Source organism: Sceloporus occidentalis, unplaced genomic scaffold, assembly GCF_023333645.1.
Source record: "Sceloporus occidentalis isolate IW3139 unplaced genomic scaffold, rSceOcc1.0.p SCAF_1, whole genome shotgun sequence".
Classification (NCBI taxonomy): domain Eukaryota; kingdom Metazoa; phylum Chordata; class Lepidosauria; order Squamata; family Phrynosomatidae; genus Sceloporus; species Sceloporus occidentalis.
In genome coordinates, this window is record NW_028316981.1 from 147,251,477 (window position 1) to 147,273,600 (window position 22,124).

Genomic DNA, 22,124 nt, shown 5'->3' on the forward strand with positions numbered 1-22,124 from the left:
GTTGTTGTTGTCTTTGAGCCTTTGTCTTTTGTTGTCCTATAAATATACAGATACATTCCCAGTTTTTAAATCAAGAAAATGTGTATCAATCAGAATATAGAAGGTGACATAAGAATAGTATCAGTGATGACAGCCATGAGATTAAATGTTTTTGCCACTTCTTCCATATTTGAAATACATTTTTAAAGAAGGATATTTTTTAACTTTGCAAAGTTTTTACATTTAATGGGTATAAATGGCAGCTCTCTCAGAATGTTGATAATCTGTTTATAGTAAAACACACACACACACAAGTATCCACACTGAGATTCAGTATAACTTTCATTGTTTGCCTCAGCTGGAATGCTTCATGGTATGGTCTTATGCAAGGAGTTAACAATCCCCCTTCCTTTGTATTTTGAAATAATACCTTTTTCAAAATTATGGGATATTTATGATAAAGTCCATAATTGTCTTTTGCCATGGCAATAACATATGATAAGGAATGTTTAGTGGTATTGTGTGAAGGAGCTAACTCCTTCAAGGCAGAATGGTCATCTTGCATACTGCAATTATATCCAATCAAGATAAATTTAGTTTTTTCCTATTCTTTATTTTATACGTATTAGATCTAATTAAACGTTTGTAATTAGGCAAAATCGTATTTGCTAAAAAAAATGAAATTATGACAACCAGGTATTTTATGCTTGATGTATTTGTCTGAATACCTATTATTCTAGAAATAATATCTCTAAATCTAGTGTTCATATTCAAATATAAGATTTTAGACTTGTTTATTTTCAACCCTGACACTGTTCCAAAAGATTATAACACAGTAATTCTGTTCAAAAGTTCTTGAGTTGGCTTTCTAACTGTTTTAGGTATGTCATCTGCAAAAAGATTTAAAGTGGCCTTCTGACCATTAATCCTAATCTCTACAAATTTAAATTATTTTGTATTATATTTGCCAGAGGTTCCATTGCAAGGAGAAGAGGTGACAATGAACATCACTGTTTGGTTCCTCTAAAAATATAGCATGGATCTTATTCACCATTGTTGAGTTTAAGACTGTTTTGATTTGTACTGTATAATCCATGCAGTGCCTTTAAGAAGATTTCACCCATATCTAACCTTTTGCAGCCCCTAAATAGGTAGCTCCATTCTAATTTGTCAAATTAAAAAATTGCAAGAGCACAATAGCTCTGTTCTATTGATCTTGATCTTGCTCCATTGACTCATAAAGCAGACTTGCACTCAGCCCATAAGCTTTTGGGAGCCACCAGAGATATCAGCCATTGGTAAGCATAGTCAAAGTTACCGCTGAAAGATAGGAGGACCCAGATTATGGCAGCAAATGTAAAAGTTTCTTGAAATACAATATGATCCAAAATGAATCTATTAATACCCTGGGTACTAGTATGCCCATTCAGGGCCTATGGCGTCTAGAGCTTGGTGACTACAAAGTAATTTCTGTGCAGCCTAGAGCCAGGGTGGAAATAATATGTTGCTCTCCATATATTGTTGGACTTTAACTTCTAGCAACCCTAGTCAGCTGTGGTAATGAATGCTGGGAGCTCCAAAAATATCTAGAGGGCAACATGATTCAAGCCCATGGCCCAGAGGCTTAAAGACTTACTGAGTTGAACCGAGATGAAAACAAACTTAAAGCAGATCCGCTGAAATAAATGAGACTGAAAGAAGTAATGGATAACTTGAATCTATTGATTTCAAAAGCTCCTTTAAGTATCACTAAATCTGGATCCAGCCCCACTTCAGCCTAAAGTTCATGCCCTAAATCCCAACTAGTCCCAGATAGATTTAGATTCATTAAATCAGATGAATCTGAATCAGCTGTTAACACTTATGATCTTGCTGTTCTCCTCCATCTCCTCACACTTTCATGATACTTTAGTGATCATGCAACTTTAATAAGATTCACTCATTATTTCAAGAACTGCCTACAAATTGGGGCCAATGTGGAGATAACAAGGCTCTCTTATGATGGTTGCCACTAAGACTGAGCGTGTGAACTTATTCTGAACTGGTTGATAAGAGGGAAGGGAATTCAAATGTACACACTTTCTGTAAAATGGGCCATCTTGGGCATGTATGTGTGTGTTTCAGGAGACACAAAGTTTACCGAGAGGAGCACAACCTGACCTTGGACTCCGTGATGCAACTCAGGCAGGAAGCAAGCTGGCTCCAGTTCCATCTGGGCATTAATCGCCATGCCCTGTATCCAAGGGCCAGTCCAGCTGTTGATCGACTCCTGCAGGACATACAAGTTTTGAACACCATCAGTGCTGGTAAATAGACTTTCTCAAATGTCCAGCCAGCCAAAGAGTTGTATTCTTGAACTGTATTCAATGAACAAGTTGGGGGGTGGCGGGGGGGGGGGACTAGTGATGGATAGCCTATTAATTGTTCCTCAAAAAGCTTTGCCTAATTTCCACAATGTAAATTTCTGTTCCTGTTTCTTTTGGAGGGGGTGTTAATTAGTGCCATCCTATCATTCATATGTTTTCATTATCTACCACCTTGCACTGTTTTATAGAAGTAAAATATAGTGGACCCTCCACATTCATTGGGTTTAGGGGCACAGGACCCCCGTGAAAGCAACAAAAAATGCAAATTTAAAAAATGCTATTTTTTTTTTTTTACCTGAAAGAACACCACTGTAGGAATCTCTAGGTCCTCTAGGGCACCTCTGTGGTTAACATCAGCTGGAAGTTGACCATAGAATTGTGCTGGAGGACCTACAAATACCTAGAGAAATGTTCTGTCTAGGAATCTCCAGGTCTTCCAGCATGATTTTTGACAGAAGCTGACCACAGAGTCATGCTGGAGGATCTAGAGATTTCTCGAGAGAACATATTAATCAAATTAGTTAATAATCAAATCCACAAAAGTTGAAGTCACAGATGCGGAGGGCTGTCTGTAATAACAAGGACTAGTGTGGGAAGAGAAATAGACACTGGAGTAGTAATGGGTGAAATCAAATAAAATCCTTCCCATAATGAAACTGATTCTATCAGTGGAGCCCAGAGAAAGGTGGGATATAAGCTACATGAATAAATGAGGTGCAAAGCTTAATTATAAGTAAGTACTCCTTCAACGTCCCAATAGCTTTTTGTCTGGCCACATTCAAATCTGATATTGTAATTTCATTTTATTAAAACAAACAACAAAACATCAGATATGGAAGATAAAAATCAGAGGACAACACACACAAAAATTAGAAGGCAATGGGCTGTCAACAATGTTGTCTAGCTGTTCAGTAAATACAGACAGAAGATAGGGATACTAGAGAAAAGACCCGATATGGTTGCAACTTTCCTCAGCATCATAGCCACATTTAGTTGAAGATTTATTTGCAAAAAAATGTACTTCTATTTGTTCCTTCCACTATGCAATGCCAGCTGTACACAGGACCATCTTGTAAACCACATGGTCTTTCCTGCTGGCATTTATACATAGAGACCCACCCACACAATTGGCAGTCCTCACAAACCCAAACATAAAACACACAATGCAAAATTTCTCCCACAGTCCTGTATATACCATCTGTGACTGTCAATTCCAAACTGTTTTGTGTGAGCCACGTGTTGAACAAGTTACTGGCAAAAAAAATTTCCAGTCTTCTTCAGATGTGAAAATAGCTGCCCCTGTTTCCCTATTTTCCACTGAGTGAGTTGTTGATGTGTGCCTTCAAACCATTTCCAATATATGGCAACCTTAAGCAAAGCTATCATAGAGTTTTCTTGGCAGAATTTGTTCAGAGGCAGTTTGTATTTGCCTTCCTCTAAGACTGAAAAGTTTGACTTGTCCAAGGCACCCAGCTGGTTTCCATAGCCAAGTAAGGATCTAGTGCCTCTGACCATACTAAAATCCTCAGGTTTTCATAAGATGCAGCCATCGCAAAGTTAAAGTGGAATCATACTGTAGCACTATAATTGTGTTTTGTGAAAGGTTCCCAGGTCTCATCTGATTCTGTCCCGTGCATAGAAGAACCTTACTCCAGCATTAGTAATAGATCAATAACCTCTTCGAAACCCAGCTTTTGGAGGACAGTTTGCGGGATGAAGGGCAGGCTGCCTAGCAGTGCATAGTAGAGGCAGCTAATGGGTTCCGTGAGGATGAAAGGCAGTGAATTAACTCTGGATTTTAGTCTAAACTTTAAAGAAATGATTCAACATGCTGAATCTTATGTTCATAATAGGTTCAACACCTTTAAAGAGCAACCTTGGGTGGATTCACCATTTCACTGATGTAGGAGGCGTTGGGTCCATCCATCAACACCTTCCTACCCTTTCAGCATCTGCATCTGTGATAGCCGCCTCACACTAGCTAATAGTAGTGTTGGATGTGCACACACCTCATTTTCAAGAAAACATCCCTGTTGAGTGTGTCTGATTATCCATTGCTTTTCTTTTTTCACTTCAGATTACAGCCAGGATGAGAAAGCATTGTTAGGCGTCTGTGACTGCACACAAAGTAAGTAGACTGTGTTCTGTTTCTATTAGCTGGCTTGATCAATGCAACATGGGAGTCCTGTGTACTGCAAAGAGTAAAGGCATTTTAATAACATCACCTAATACCATAGCCTTTATCATATGCCTCTGTGGTTATGTTTATCTTTTCCACAACCTTGGTAGTGGTGGTAATTTATTCCCTTCTTTGTTTCATGAATAATAAATTACTTACCTTGCAATTCTTTTATCTGTGTATTCAAACTTCCTCATTGCATTGGTTTGGATCCACATTGGCTATTCTGTTCACAGGAAGCATCAGGATCCAATAGAGGCTGGGTGGAGGGAGTAAAAGGGGATTATCTTTATGGGCTCCCCCTGTCTATGTAATCCCCCACAATGCCGCCTCCACTCCTTTTCTCCAGAAGGTTCACCAGCCCTCTCAAGCACCTCTTTAAAATAGATTCCACTGATCCCAGTGGCTACTTCCCAGTACTGGGGGAAACTGGGGGGATAGGCTGGCAGTCAATATGTAGCCCTGTTACTACAGGGCTTACACATCTGCAACTGCCTCACAGGATTCCAGCCAGTAATATACAAAAAGTGAAGTAACCTCTCAATCCCTCTCACTGCCACACATATCTACCCCCTTTTACACCTCACTTATTACCAGAGTGGAAACTGGAGAGCATTAATTTGCTTTTAATGGTTATATAGAAAAGAACATTTCAGCAGGTCTTGCTTCTTGCACAACCAATTAACTGCTGAAATGTTCTCTTCTACAAACCATGAAAGGGAGCACTATTGTTGTTGTTGTTGTTGCCGCCATCTCGCCCTTCTCTCGATATAGGGGCTCAAGGCAGCTAACAACAAATTTAAAACAATATTAGTAAAAAAAAACAATACAAAAGCATTAAAACATAGATACAAAGTTGAAAAAACAATTAAAAAATTATCAAAAGTTAAACATTACACATTAAAAATTAGAATGTATTAAAAATTCTATCCAAACCTCTATGCAAACTAGAAACCCTTTCCAGTTTTCGCTTTGGCAACCCTGCCTATAAACAAATGCGCCATCCAGACTACTGTTACCAGTCAAGTTGCTCTATTATCAGTACTACTGCAAAGGATTAATTTAGTAAAAAGAATCAACTACTTTTTCATTTCTCAGTTGTCAAGCCCAGTGGAGTGCATCTGAAGCTTGTTCTTCGATTCCAGGACTTTGGGAAAGCCATGTTCAAACCTATGAGGTAAGCTTACTCCACCTGAAAACATCTGTATTAATTGTGAGGATGATAGAAAACAGGTTTTTGGAATTCTGCTCTGAATAATTACACAAGAAATATCCCAGAGCTTTCTCTGAAGTAAGCCAAGAAAAAAACCAAACTAGACATGCCATCATTCACGCAAGTGGCAATTGAATTTTATCAGTCAAGAGCATATATTGGGGGAGTTGATCCAGAGTTCTCACTCTGGCTGGAAGGGAAATTGGAGGCTTTAAACTCTTTCATTATCTTGCTCTCCTGATATAAGTTGGCGGTCTGCATCTTTAATGGAAATCACCCCTTAGTGTGCCTTGTGGGCTCAATGTACCCCAAAAACATTTTTCAGTCTTCCAAAAAGTCTCCTGTGCCCCTCTCCCTCTTTCCTGCAAAAGTAGGGTTTCTGAGATTTTTACCCCCAAATATAGAAAAGTGTTGCTCCTTATGTTCCTGAAAATTCCCGAAAATTGGGGAACGCTCCAAGAACAGAAGGGGCATGCTTGGCGGCGGCGTTCTCGCTGTGCGATATACAGCCTTCCCCACAGCCTCCCGTTCCAGGAACGGCCCCTTTAAGAACACTCAGGGGCCGTTCTAAAGGTAAGTGCGATAAACTTCTGAGTTTTAGGGCAATTTTGTTTAATAATATAGGGCTGAAGTAAGATTAAAATAAGATAGATAAAGATAAAATAAAATTAACATAAGATAAGATGAGAAATAATATATCCTGAGCATTAGTATTTTCAGATTTGGGAAGTAGGAAGTCAATAATAGTTAGTGTTAGTTTTGTTTAGTGTAAATGTGTTTATGTGTAAATTGTTATGGCTTGTTTAAGGAGTACTATGGGGAGGAGGATTGTAGCTGGGAAGTAGTGTAGTATAGTAGATGGGGTATGGTGTTCGTTGAGGTTAGTTGTGTGTAATTATGTGTTGTTATGTTTTAAAATGCAATAAAATATATGTTATATAAAACAAATAATGTGTTGTGGGTGAGGCTATTTAAAATGATTTTTCCCAACCCTTGCAATGAGTCAAAATGGAGCAAACAAAGAAAATACATTTCTGTATCTATTGTGCAATACTTTCTTCATACTGAAATGATGTCAATGGCTAGGATTCATAACCCCTCCCTTTCTTTCAGACAGAAACGTGATGAGGAGACACCAGAAGATTTCTTCTATTTTGTCGACTTTCAGAGACACAATGCAGAAATAGCTGCCTTCCACCTTGACAGGTAATTCCACTAACAGTCTCCTTGCCTCTCCCACTGCATAACAGGAAACAAAACACATTGCAGCTTAAGATGAAAAGAAGGATAAATATAGTGGTCAAAGCACCATGAAGGATGGAGTAGTCATAAGGGTCATTATATGGCTGTTGTAAGAAGTGACTCAGGGACTGTGCAGACCAGCCATTAAGGCTTCCTGGGGGCAGAGTTGGGGAGTGGCATCCATATGATGCATGCCCCAACTCCATCCCCATGACGCCACGTGTCACTCCACATGGCGCGTGGCATCATGGTGTTCCTGCATTTATGATGCAGCACCAAAGGCGTGCCTTAAAGCTGTGGTGCCATAGCTATCGTGCCCTTTCCAGGGTGCAAAAAAGAGTCACTTTTTGTCGCTCCTTTTTGTTTCCTGGAAAGACCAGATTGGGGCCACAGCGTGCGGTTGCCATGGCCCTAATCCAGTGCAGTCTGCACAGCCTCTCCGATCCTGAATTTAATCAGCTCCCAACATGGACAACTTTAGAAGGGGGGTGGAGGACAATGTTACCAAAGACTTTGGGCAATGATAACTATGCATGATCTCCAGTATCAGAGCTCATATGCATCTGTGCAATTGTTTGTGGGGAGCCACAGCAGGGAGGTTACTTTTGCCCTCATGTCCTTCTTGTTTGCCCTCATGTCCTGCTTGTTTGCTTCCCATTTCTGCCTAAACCTTCATAAACTTGCTCACAGTAAGCAATTCCTAACATATATTTCCCTTTTGGGGAAAGATTGTTTCAAGTGTCACCACCACAGGTGGTATTCTTGGACAGCTATCTGCTGAGGATGCTGTAGTTGGTTTTCCTGCATTGAGCTTAAGGTTGGACTCACAGAATCATAGAGCTGGAAGGCACCAAAGGACCATTCAGTGCAACCTGGTGCAGTGGCCTGTAGGACCTTTTCCAACTTAATGATTTTGTTGTTTTATGATGGAAAGTGTGTCACGTATCATTAGGAAAGGAACCATGATTACCAAACCTCAATTTAATATAGAAACTGATCTCCTCTGAACAGACCTCTGTTTATAAACCACACGTATGATGCTGATTTGCCTATTCTGTACTTGAGGATCTGCCATGTCTTTTTATCCAGAAGTACATCAGAAGATGAGGCACTTGGAGATTCTTCTGCCCATTTTTCTTCTGGTTCTGTCATTTCCTCTCCTCTCTACCTGATGGATGAGTAGGATTTTTCTAAAGGAGATGTGAGGGAATAAATAAGAATATAGGAAACTGCCTTATACCAGGTTAGGGTATTTGTCTGTCAACCCATTATGGTCTACTGTGAGTAGTTCTGTGAAGATTGAACTAGGACCTTCTTCATACAATGGTCTTTCCCACTACAAAACAGAGAAAGAAGACACTAGGCGGGTCCTTCGGTTAGCTCATCACCTGCAATTCTGAGGACAGATTGCCTGAAATGAGGTCTGGCAACCTCTTTCTTACCCATTTAGCATGCAGAATTGACCTGTTGAGTGGTTTAAACCTAGAAGTATTCGAGAGAGTAGGATAAAAGAAATTTAGCCATAGTTTTGTTTGATATTCTTGCTTTGAAAATACTGTCCTAAATACTGTTAACTAGGCCAGAGCTACTAAATCAATTTGATTTACCAGCATTCAGCAGTTGTTTCAGTGAGCCTACTCTAGTTGGGATTAACTAACAGGACAACTGTGTACAGTCGGCCCTTCTTATACACTGATTTTTTATACACGGATTCAAGCATACATGGTTTGAAAATGTTCCAAAAAAGTATGCATTTCAAATTTCAAACCTTGATTTTCCATTTTTTATAAGGGACACCATTTTGCTATATCATTATATTTAATGGGACTTGAACATACACGGATTTTGTTATACCCGGGGGATCTTGGAACCAAACCCCAGCGTATAACAAGGGTCCACTGTATTTTCTTCCCTCAATCCATTAATTCTAATACCCTAAGAATTATTTGCAGTCCCTTTTTTTACTCTACTCAATGAGAAACTCTTTCCTTTCTGCTTAAAAGTGTTTTAGAACAATCAGATAACATGTTTTAACAATAAATGTTGGAGTTCTCCAACCTAGTGTGCTACTGAGGTAGAATACAACTTCCATTATCCTCAGCAAGCTTAGCCATGAGGAATCAAGGGTGTTGCAATGAATCACCCCTAAAAGGAACCAGAGTGGTAGGTGCTGCATTTTTTATAAGACTGTTTCTTGTTCCACAGATCATTCCAACTCCACAGTCCATAATGCATGTGTCAGGTTTCTCTACAGGTGCTTCTACAGTGATTCTCTCTGTTTCTCTGCCTGTATCCCATAGACCCAAGACAATTTGCTATTTGTTTGTTTGATGCTTAGCTAGCGACAGGCTAAAATACCAGTTCCAGCTATCTTGGGGACATTTTAAGTGGCATCTGTGCCAATATTAGTCAGTCTGCCTGGTGGTTTCTGACTCACTAACCAATGATGTTTTTTGTTTTTTTTTGCTGAAAAAATACCACCAAGCCCCAAAGCACCATTTGCAATTTTTGTGGTATGAATCAGCTTAGACAGTACAAATAGCTCCCACTTCGAAGGATTTTCCAAGCTGTTGCAGGATGAACAGAAGACTCCTACTCAATCAGACCAAAGGCTCCCACACATGCCCCAAAAGAAAGCCCACAGACAGGATGGGAGTGCAGAAACATTCTCCCAGGATGCATCTACACTGTAAAAAATAATGCAGTTTGACACCACTTTAATTTCCACGGCTCCACCCTACAGAATCCAGGGGTTTATAGTTTGGTGAGGCACCAGCACTTTTTGGCAAAGAAAGCTAAAGACCATGTAAAATTACAAACCCTAGTATTCCATAAGATGGAGCTGCAGTGCTTAAAGTGGTGTCAAACTGCACTATTTCTACAGTGTAGATGCACTCTCATTCATGTTCCATAGTGGTTCATATGGAGAGGCATACTGACACCAATAGACTGGGGGAAATATATAGCCATCATAACTGGTAGACATTGGCAGCTGATGGTTTTGGAGAACTTTCTACAGAGAAGACTCACTAGAGCACGGGAGAGGAACTTCTGACATGCAGCCTGTCCCATGACAGTTTGGGAGAGACAATCTTGCCTAAGCCCTACCTCATTCTCCTCCCCCCAATCCTGAAAATCAGGGCATTCTTCTGAATGCACTTGTCTTCTCATTATGTGGCACCCCAAGAGTGAGGATGCCATGGTTATCTTCAGTTAGAGATTTTAGGTGAGAGTGGGGAGGTTGTTCTGCCTTTCATCTTCCCAGGTATGGTGAGGTCATGGAGCAGGTGATGCCTTGCTGATCATGCCAATTTTTGGCATGTGTGCTTTCACTGTGCTGTGAAACTGTTGGAAAGTTGTACACCAGGGGCTCTTCCCCACCATACAGCTATAGCACTATGATTCCACTTTAACCAGTCATGGCTGCATCCTAAGGAAACCTTGGATTTGCACATAAGGTCCAGGTCATTAGAGTTCTTATCCAGGAAGTTCCTCTGGTACCTCTAACCAAACTACAGACCCTACAGGATTCCACAGGATGGAGCCATGGCAATGTCAAAATGGGATGATAGTTCTATAAATGTGTAGTGTGAAAAGTATCTAATAAATCTGAAGGGCATAAGGATATAGGAAGATGGTAAGTACTGACTAGTGGTGTCTTTCAAACATAGTCTTTTTCAAACCAAAGGCTTTTTTATTCTATACGGTTATAGTGCTATAATTCCATTTTAATCGCCATGGCTGTATCCCATGGAATTCTGGGGTTTGTAGTTTGCTCAGAGATGCCAGAGGAGCCCCTGGCTGAGCAATCTAAAGGCCCCCTCCCTTTACTGCCAATACCAGGATTCCATAGTAGGCGGTTAAAGTAGAATCATGGGCCTATAATCACGTAGTGTGAAAAGGCCCTTAGTTAAAGATGCCTGAGATTGAATCTGGGACCTTTTACATGCAAATCATGACCTCCGCTGTTGTGATTCAAGCCACAAATGATTAAAAAACACAAGCAAAAACCCAGTTTCTTGTCCCAACTAGGACTATGCACATTGAATAAACTGCTGAATGGTAAGTCAGCCCATTGATTCAGCATATTTCCTGTAGTTCGGAGAAACCATTGGATTTAAGAATATGGAAGGGCACACTCTGAACCTATACATTCACATTTGCCCATATCTATGTGCAAAGGATCTCAGTGGAAGACACTGGCAAAACCCCTCTGAACAAACCTTGCTGAGAAAACCCCATGATACAGTTGCCTTAGGGTTGCCATTAGTTGAAAGGCATGCATACACACACACACATGTATAAGGGAGATGATAATTCCCCTCCAATTCCCTCCTGGAAGTCTTGCACAACAATTAGTACTTTTGCCTTGCACCACATATCATTTTGAAATTATCTTTACTTATTCCATCTGTTCCAGATACTGAAAACTGCTCCTTGTCTTGTCATAAGGAGGCAGCTGACATTTTCTACCTGATAGTAGATGCCAAATAGGCGCAATCTTCCCCTTGGTCAATCTCCAGATAATTACATACCGTATCTCCATTCTGCCACATGGAGTACTTGGCACAATGTTTAATCCTATTCATATTTAACTTACATTCCATATCAGCCTTCGTTGCAAAATTGGCCATTCTGCTTCTTGTTTCTTCCGAGATGACCATATCCAAAGGTATCTACAGCTGGGAAAACAGTCAATGTTTCACAGTGTATTCAGGAAATAGATTGGGCACATTCTCCACATTGGGAACTACAGGAAATGACATCATAGAAGACAACCCTGTTTGGCTAGAATCTTATTACAGACACTTACTTAATAGAAAGGATATGCTGGCCGGATCTGGTGCAGGAAGTGTATTCATTTTTCACATGAGATAATGAACTCTTCTTTCTTTCAGCAGCTTAGCAAATGGAGTCTATTTCTTCCATTCACTGTCATAAATATTTCCCCTTCCTTCTTTCAGAATCCTGGATTTTCGTCGTGTCCCTCCAGTAGTAGGAAGAATGATCAACATTACCAAGGAAATCTTAGAGATCACCAAGAATGAAATCCTCCAGAGTGTTTTTTTTATTTCACCAGGTATGTTTCACCATCACTGTCTGCAGAAGGGGAAAGGTTAACATCAGTCAGAATCCTGCTGGGAACTTACATCTTAGTAAGTGGACTTATGTATGTGGGAAACAGAATTGGGTAGTTTCATAGCATCCATATCCAGTAAAGGACTGCTGTTATGTTATTGCATAGAGGGGCCAGGAAAGTGACCGATGCGCATTGGGACCAATACAATTAATTCCCATTATAATCAGGACACCTGCTTGTGTCCATTAGGATCTTGCCAGGTTCCATTACACTTCTGCACAACTGATTAACAGGGTTTCTTAATGCCTCTGCTACAAAGCAAAGACCCTGTCTGCACAGGTCAAAAGGCCCATTCTTCCCACTGCATTCTGGCTTTCCCCTGTTCAGAATACACACTCCCCAAACTCTGGTTCTGGATTGAGCAGTCCAGGTGATGTCCAGCACATTCTGCAACAGAACCAGGGTTAACAGCCTTAAACTACATTTTAAAAACTTACCTGTTATTCCGGATTCCTCCGTTCCAGCTTCATGGGTGGCTCAGTGGGATGCCACTGCATATGGTTGCAATTTGTCCCAGAAAACCTGGAAAATTCCAGACTGGAGGGACTAAAAAAAGTCCCAGACAACTGAATCCAGGATTTCTCCTTCACACGTTGATGGGTGGGTTAAAACGTGGCAGTGGCAATGAAGCAGGAAACTGTGCAGGAAGACTGGCACTGGGTGAAGCCTCATCCTTCCCTTTGGGCTTCGATTGCTATTACACTGGTGTATCATTGCCACCTAATTCTTCCATTCCCTCCCCACCTTCTCCCAATAGGCCTAGAAGGCAGGAAAAGAAAGGAAGCGAGCAGAGATGGGTTTGTGTTGTGTGGTGATTGTGTTGGTGGCTTCAACCCAGGGCTAAGCAACATGGTGGAACTTCATTTCCAAACAGCCTTGAGAGAGTAAAGGGAGTACAGGAGCTGCTTGGAAGCCTCCCTCCATTTATACTAGCTAGCAGGGAAAATAAGGAAAAAAGAGCTTTTAGCTTGGTACTGATTCTGAGGTTGAAACAAAATGGTAGAAAAAAGTGCAATGATTAGTGTATTGAATTTGCATGATAATGCAAATTAATATTTTACACAATTATAATAATTTTATAATATGTAAATTATATGCCCAGATATGAGGAACAGAATATGGCAACCCTACCCAACTGTCGTGGTGTAGAAATGGAGAGTAAGGAAACAGGGCAGGGCTGCTCCTGGAGTATCCTGGCCTGTACAGACATGGTCTAAGTACAGTAAAGTTGTGTATCATAAACTGTGATAGAGAATTCTGGCCAAAGTTTCAAAGTGCTGAAATGTGAGAGTTACACCTAACTTTGGAGCAGGGGGGAAAGGGAGCACACAAGCCACAACAGAGAATTTTGCATACTGGTAAGCTATTTCTTAATTAAAATGGAAATTCTATAAAATGGTCCCAGTTTCCCAAAGAGTATGCAAGAGACAGAAACAAGACACAAGGGGTCTGCATATGCAACCATTTGCACAGAGTTTGCATGTTTTCTTTATCCTCTGTAAAGACTACTTGCTTAGCAAATTTTCCCTCATACTCATCTGTGAGGAAGAGCAAGAGTCAGCATCTAGACATTTCAGGAGGTCGATGGATTACAGGGTTGACAGCAACATTGCCACCACTCCTAAATCCCAAATGTTCACAACGTGTGAGTCACTAACAAATAGTTACACTTTATAATTATTACAAATAAGTGGATATTCAAAATATACTAAAGATAAAGGTTTCCCCTTTGACAAGATTGTCAAGTCATGTCCAACTGTAGTGGGTGGTGGTCATCTCTGTTACCAAGCCATAGGAGCCATCATTGTCAAAGACGGCTCTATTGCCATGTGGCCAGCATGACTGTATGGAACACTGTTACTGAAGTGGTACTTGTTTATCTACTTGCACCTTTACATGATTTTGAACTGCTAAGCTGGGACTAGTGATGGGACCTCACTCCATCACATGGCACTTAGAAGTAATATTAGATTTTGTCACTTTACAATCCCGAAGGCTAAAATATCTATCCCTTAAAAGAAAAAAAGAAAACTAATCATAGGATTTTATCAAAAGGGTATATCTACATTGTAGAAATAATGGAGTTTGGCACATTTTTAAGTACTGTAGCTCCCCTCCTATAGAATATTAGGATTTGTAGTTTAGCCTTCTCTGCCAAAGAGAGGTAGTGTTTCACAAAACTACAAAACCCAGGATTCTATAGGATGAAGCCATTGCAGTTAAAATGGTATCAAACTGCATTATTTCTACTGTGCTGAAGCACCCAAGCTGATTTCTTTCCATTCTAGAAATAGAGCACCATTCTATAAGCCATGTCACTCATACATCCTGCTCTCTCCATAGCCAGCAATGTCTGTTTCTTTGCCAAGTGCCCTTACATGTGCAAGACTGAATATGCTGTATGTGGGAACCCTCACCTGCTGGAAGGATCCCTTTCTGTTTTCCTGCCTTCCCTCAACTTGGCACCCAGACTCTCCATCCCCAACCCATGGATACGATCCTACACCTTTGCTGGAAAAGAGGAGTAAGTGGGTAAATGGACCTCTCTCTCTTTGCCTATTACTACTATTGCTCTCATATGCAGCACCTTAAAACACATGCTCTGTGACAAATTTTTGTGCACACTGGTTCTTCAAAAGTCAATAGTATTTCTGACTTACTGTTAAGTTGTATAAATGGTACACGTGTACTTGAGAGCAGATCCCCATTAAACACATCTGTTACTTCCAGATAGAGTAGATCCACATAGGATTGTGGGTCTGTGTTCTGGTTTCTCATTCAATAATTGAATCAATTGATCTTCTTTAGATGGGTTTCCATAAGTCTGACTCCATAAGTCAGAAAATACTTGAAGGAACACAACAAACAGTTGTGGACTATCCATTAGGATTCAAACCACTGAGTTTGGGAAACAGCTTGTCACAAACAGAATAAAACAAGATTTGTGGACACATTCCAGCTAAAATCAACTGGAATAGATTCAAAAGACATGATGGTTACCACAGATGCTTTTATGGAAACCTTAGGGGCCTCAATCCTGCTGGTAATTCCAGTAGAAGTATACTCATTGAACAAATGCGATGTAATGGAAAGTTGACCCACTAATTCAACAATTGATTCAGTGGATTTTCTGTGGCTGAAAAAAAGAAATAGCATCCAGGCCAGTGAAAGATTAGCCTAGCCCAGATTTGCCCAACTATGTGTCTTTCCTAAGTATTGGAGTGCAGCTCCCATGTCAGCATAATCAGCTGGCACCTATATGGGGATGAAGGAAGTAGACCAAAACATCTGTAATGGACCAGGTTGGAGAGTGCTCCTGTAGCAAGTTAAATATGTACCAGAAAACAGTTCTTTATGTGACCTGCTAAGTGGAAGCCTGGAGAGAATCCAAAGGTTAAACAAATACAGATACAATGGTCCAAGAAGTCAAGGTTCTTCCTGATCATTTTGCTCTCCAAGTGGCCAAAGCAGGATTTGGAAAGTTACTGTGGGTGCAGTCACTAGGACTCCCTGCCCTCATCACCAACCCACATTTGAACAAGCCAGCTGCTTTTGTAACTTTCTTATATTTCCAAACATGCTGAGCAAGAAGCAGATGGCTAAAAGTACACAGAAGCTACCTTCCTTGCTCATGTGTGCACATACGGACCATGGAATCATGGAGCTGGAAGAGACTGCACAGCCCATCTAATCCAACTCCTTGCCTTGCAAATACAAGATGCAAAGTCCTGTCTAATTAACAGGGCTAGCCTTAAGATTAGATACAGCGAGGTGGATTTGAGGTATCATGAAAGGGCAACAAACTATTGCCTATTTGATTTGTGTCATTTGACAGAATCTTGCTTCCAGAGTCAGGGAAATATGGTGGTGGGATTTCCTGTGGCAGATGCCAAAGTAACTTAAGTGGCCTTGAATTCACGTATGTGTATGTTCTCTGGCTCTTCCACCTCAGGCAGGAAAAAGCCATTGCTGATGTTTAACCAGCCTATTAAATTGTTCAGTTTCAGCTAAGAGAGAGTGATTCAAAGAGTGCCCTAATTAATGTTCATAGATGATGTGTAGTGAACCCTTTACAAACACCTAGCTAAAAAAATCCCCATAGCTATTTCCAGTAGGAATCATGTGCTCTTGTACATGTCTATGGCATTTGGTAATCTATATTTGCATATGTATATGATGTTTGGCCCTTCTGCTCATCCCCCCCCCCCCCGTCCCTAATTTAATATCTATACTCTGTATAGATTTCACAGCCATACTGCTGAAGAAAAGAAAAATAGCCCCTGTCTGTTGTTTTGTTCCTTCAAATCATTTCTGACTTATGGTGACCCTAATTATGGTGAACCTATCACAGGGTTTTCTTCACAAAATTTGTTCAGAGGGGCTTTGACTTTGTCTCCCTCTGCGACTGAGAGAATATGACTTGCCCATGGTCAGTCAATGGATTTCAAAGACCAAGCAGGGATTCAGACACTCGTCTCCCAGAGCCCTACTCCAATATTCAAACCACTACTCACCATGCTGACTCAGTCACTGCAGGCCAAAATATTAAAAACATTTGCTATAAGATGGAGCAGAACAAAGAATGAAGCACATATGGAGGTGTGCCATGTCTTAAACTGGTGAGAAAAGATAAACAATATTGACATGAGGAATGATGAAGAGACACCAAATTGTAGGTGGCTCTTCACACCGACATTGGCAGATATTTTGACTCTTTTACCTGCCTACAGAGTAAAAGACAGGTTGAGATATGAATCCATGGGGGGTATATTTATGGCAAGGGGTGAAATGAGCACCATTGTAGAAGAAAAATGGGAGCTATTCAGAAGCAAAACAAACAGTGACCATCTTTACCATGGACTGGCCTCAGTAAATATATCCTCCCTGCCCATTCTTTCCAAAAACAGATAATGAACATGAAAGATTCTGGATTAAAATTCAGTCCTCCCACCCTTTGATATTTTCTGCAGGTGGGAAATGAATCCACTTTATTGCAATACAGTGAAGGAGATTTATCCTTACAGCAGTGGCACCCGGCTACTCAATATCATTGACATGGCAATCTTTGACTTCTTAATAGGTAAGCAGAAACACTGAATAACAGCCAGTCTTGTTGATTTGATTGAGAGCTAATTTCTGGTCTTATTGATTTGACATGTTGACCCTAAGGCTGAAAAAGCCCCTTACTATGTGGAATCCAGCTAGCCTGGGAATCCCTTAAAGATCTGTGCCTGACATAACTGGATGGCACCAGGTTGGAGGAAGATGTTGCAGCCAATAATGCAGGAAGTGAGATGTTAGAGTAAAGCTCCCACCAACCCTTGTCTACATAGTCAAGAGTGACGAATGCTGGTTGTTGAAATCCAAAAATATCTGAAAGGTCACATGTTTCCCCTCCCTGGCCTAGTGTTTTATACTAGGTGTGATCTAATGCATGAGCCCATGTGGTATGTAACCAGAAAACTAATTCAATACAAGTACAGCATGTGCATACTACCAGCAAAACACAGGTGCTTTTCCAATACACATCACATGTTAGCTATGCACATACTATAACACTCAAAATGACAGCATCACTGCTTGGTAGGGAAGAAAATATGAAGAGCCATGCCTACCCAGACCAACATTCTGTCCATTTAGCAGCGGACCAAATGCCCACAGGCAACCGAGTCAGTGTTTGCTGACTCAGTTGCCTGTCTGCACCTTGAACTTCCAGCTTCAGGGAGGAATTCTGTGAGACTCAAAAGCTTGCAGTGAACACCTAAAACACTTATCTGGTTGTGACATGATGATGGTTACCCAAAGTTTTTTCTTCCTTGGAATTAAAACTGCTGTTAAAACACATATATACCCTGAATACTATGTGTGTGCACAACAACCGTCAAGCAGTTAGGTTACGTTAATTGCAGGGGCTGCTAATTTTTTCTGCTCTTTTTTTTTCTTTGGAAAGGTAATATGGACCGTCATCATTATGAGATGTTCACCAAGTTTGGAGACGATGGCTTTTTGCTCCACTTGGACAACGCAAGAGGGTAAGGCACCCTGTGAGACCGTAAGAATTCAGGACAGAATGGGAACGTTTTGGAGCAATAGCCTTCTCATACAGTTTAAGGCTTACCAAACACTGATACACACTGATTTGAGTTGCAAGTACTTTTGTGTCCTGCTGGAATCCCGTGTCTTAGGTGGGCATTGTGGAGTGTTGGAGTAACACCTGTGTTAGAGAGATCTTGTAACACCTTTGAGACTCACTGAAAGAAATTGGCAGCATGAGCTTTCATAGTTTTCAGTCTGCTTCCTCAGATTCATTCTATGAAAATTCATGCTGCCAATTTTTGTCTATCAGTTAGTCTCAAAAGTGCTACAAGATCTCTCTACATACTGCTTCTAGAGACTAACACAGCTATACCTGTGTTAGACCAAAAGCTGTTTTAGAGTTCTCACCAGGAAAACTGAGAATCCTAAGGAAAAAGAAGGGTGGTTTTTTTTTGGGGGGGGGGGGGGTGCGGTGGGTGGATGTTAAAGATAGCTGTTAGTTCAACGAACGTGCTCAGAATTCCCTGAGAATTCCCTGAGAAGGGTTCTGTAGACAAGAAAGGACTATATTAAGTTTATAATACAATGTAAAGTCAACCTTATAAATACCAGGGAAAGAAAGAAAGCCCAGCTTGACATCTTATTGATTACACAGAAGGAAGCCTTCTGTATATATGAAGTCAAAGAAACATCTGCACATACAACAGCATCTCTGAGTCAAATAGACAGAGAGCTCTTTTCTTTTGCAGCCCTCAGTGTGCCCAAAAAACATTTCAGGGGGCTGGGAAGGCCTGCAGGAGTAGGGTGAAGGTGAGAGATTAGGGGAAGGAAATTCTGTTGCATGAGCAGTTGTGTTGAGATAGATACATGTATTCACAGCTATATTCATGGAGCCATGTGCAGAGCACACCTATAGCAATCTGATGTTATTTTTAAGCAAGCAACAAATCAAATAAGACTGGGCATTATTGTTGTACAGCAGCCTTTTAAAGTCATGCATTTATTGAAATAAATCTTCATGACAACACACTGGCTCAGAATACACACTTCTACCAGCGACAACAAATAATTATATTTTTGTTTTGCCCATCAAGCAAATAAACTAATATGCAAAGAAATGCTTTTCCTTGGCTTGCAGCCAAATAAAGCAGGCAGTCTCTCGAGTAACAAAGTAATCTCACAATTATGAACTTTCTACAAACGAAAAAGATTCAAGTAATTTAAGTGTTGGTCTTCAGCCCTCTTGTGTTTTCCATGATAATGCCCCCAGTGGCCAAAGTAACTGAGTTTTTGGAAATTCCATTTTTTTATTTGCTTTGAAGGCATGCACAAGAACCCCCCCCCCCCCCATATTGGCTTGGGGGGACTGCAGAACTTGGGGGGGGGGCTGTGTAATGTTCTTACTGTCAGTTGCACACCTGCATGCAAGACATACAAATTGGTATTGCTCTATAGAGAAGAATGATGGTAATTTTACATTCTCCTTAGCAGAGAGAATGGAAGTTTGGGGTGCTGGGTTTGCAATGGGAAAACTGGGAACTACACCCTTACCCCAAGATCCAGAGTGTGTGGATCTGCGGGTGTGCATGCATGCAGCTGCTTTTAAACAGTTTATAGAAACAGGTGACCCAATTGCAGCACCTCATATCATTTGCTCCTTAGTTAAAGTCCATTGAGATCAAGAAAGTCACAGATACTGCAGGACTCTTTTCTTTTAGGGAAAGCTCAGGTAACACTTAGCCCTTGGGCTACACACATGTACAAACACAGGGAAGGAGACACTCTGCTCTGGCAATCTACAGAGATCTATGCTACAGGAGACTATGCTGGTGCTTCCTGCACTATAGTTACTCTAGTTGCTGTCAGATTTCAGCAGTGACAATCTCTGTGGTATCCACAGTGCATTTCTCCCTCTGATTGATGGGGCTGGGTTCCATTGTAGCCCCCAGACACCAGGAAGATAGCATGATAGGTGGCAAGATGCTTTGCTAGATGCCCTTGGGTTGGCTGACTCAGACCTTTCTGTAACTTTCAGCCCAATTTCCTCCTGCAGCAGACTGACTAGTGCCTTCCAGGTTGGGCTGAGGGTGTGGGTCTGGTTTTGAGATAAGTGCATCTCTTCTCTGCCTCTGGCTTAGTAGAATCTGGATTGGTTGTGTGGGAAAGGATCAGAAAAGGAGATAATGTTCTCTTTCAGTATGATGATTCTCCTCCACTTTGTGCCTGCATTTTGGAGGGCAAATCCAAAAAAGATGGAGCCATACATAACGGATATACATCTTATTGACCACCTTCCTCTGAACACTCTGAAACACCCCTTTCTCTGAAGTCTTTGCTTGGCATACCTTCCCATGGGTACTTTTTAAACACAGTTATCTGTTGTTCTCATAGTTTTGGGAAACACTCCCATGATGAGATCTCCATCCTGGCTCCCCTTGAACAATGTTGCATGTAAGTACTTGTCATTCCAACTTATCTTAATTAAACAGTACAGTAAAATAATAGCTCCTTGGGCCATGGTAAGCAAACATGCATGCAAGCACTTGATTCATTTGATGGTGAGAAAGTGAGACAACACTGGCAAGCTGGACCATCCAGAGATCCAATCTGTTTTGACATCTATTAGAGATTCTTTTCATCTCCTATTATCTTCCAAAAGTTATCAGTTTCAGTGCAATGGGGGCTTCTGGGAAATGGAAAAGGATTGCTGGGACCTGCGGGAACCACATTTTCCCATAGTTGCCATTGTCTCTGAACACTTGTATGTAGCTGACATTTACACTCAGAGCCTGAAGCCCCATATCTCTCCTGTGTTATCCTGTGACCACCCCACCAATCCCTTGGTAAATTTGAGAAGCTGGAGAGGACCATGGGGAAGCTTCTGAGGAATGACGGTGATGAAGTCTCTTAGAGCACAACATCTCACCAGCAGGTGCTTCATTTTGAGTCCAATTTTTTAAAAAAAACATTCAGCAGATCTGACAAAATAAATCAATCTATCTGAATTATTCGCAAAGCAGGCTTGTCTGTAATTCCAGTTGCATGCAATCTCCACTGTCTTAACTACTGGACACAAACTTTTTCACCTTCAGACCTGACATGTGTCATCTCTTATGGAAATTGAAGCATTTCTTTTGATTCCTGTCAAGGACATTCAAATTTTATCAGCTTCTAAAGAGACTGCAGGAGCTTGAACATCATTTATTAAATGTGTGTTCCCTGCAGTCATTAGGGTGTGGGTCATAAATTTTGCTGCCAAAATTCTCTCCAGGTCCCTCTTCATGAATTGGTATAAATCAGGGAGTGCGCCTTTAAAGAGCTGTGGCAAAGGGTTATTCACCATCTGGGTTTTTCCATCAGCTACATCTAACCCATTTCCACCTTCCTTCTGCATTTCTGGGCTACCTGATGCCAATAAGATCATCTCTGGCAGTACAGCTATATTGAGCCTCCAGGTCAGATTTCAAAAGCTATTATTCACACCTTGCAGGACTTCTACTTGATAATTACAGGGTTGCCAATAAATCACATGAGCCTGCATGATTTGAGATTGGCTCATAACTAACCTGAAATAACCACCCCCTCTCAGCCACCAACTTTTACTAAATCAGTATTTCAGTTGCCGAGAGGCTCTGGCCTGCAGCAACATCAAGCATTAATAACACACATCAGCCACTTATTTTACTCTTATTGGAATAGAAACAAGAAGAGTAACACAGACAATGTATCTGGGTTATAGGTAGCGTTTGACTGCCTCTTTTTTTGTACTTCAAAAGACAACACCCACGGATGTTCATTGGTGATAGATTATTTTTTCAGGGATTAGTTCTTCTCCCCTTACCACCCCAACCCCATCCCCTTTGGCTGTAAATTTATCCTCCTGTTCTTCTTCTCCCCATCTCCATCCCCTGTGCTTCAGACAGGTTTTCTGACTGAGAAACCAAGACTGGCATCTGCCATGTTTATTTA

General features: G+C 40.9%; 1 protein-coding gene across 1 annotated transcript in view; it reads left to right on the forward strand.

Moving 5' to 3' along the window:
* The window catches only part of FAM20A (FAM20A golgi associated secretory pathway pseudokinase), a 68,387-nt gene that overhangs the window by 41,715 nt on the left and 4,548 nt on the right, over positions 1-22,124 (forward strand). Inside the window, exons 2-10 of the mRNA XM_089540457.1 lie at positions 2,104-2,285; positions 4,423-4,473; positions 5,623-5,701; positions 6,851-6,943; positions 11,944-12,059; positions 14,463-14,643; positions 17,090-17,199; positions 18,070-18,151; positions 20,547-20,606. Coding sequence (XP_089396583.1) covers positions 2,104-2,285; positions 4,423-4,473; positions 5,623-5,701; positions 6,851-6,943; positions 11,944-12,059; positions 14,463-14,643; positions 17,090-17,199; positions 18,070-18,151; positions 20,547-20,606 — 954 coding nt within the window. The remainder of the gene's footprint in view (positions 1-2,103; positions 2,286-4,422; positions 4,474-5,622; positions 5,702-6,850; positions 6,944-11,943; positions 12,060-14,462; positions 14,644-17,089; positions 17,200-18,069; positions 18,152-20,546; positions 20,607-22,124) is intronic.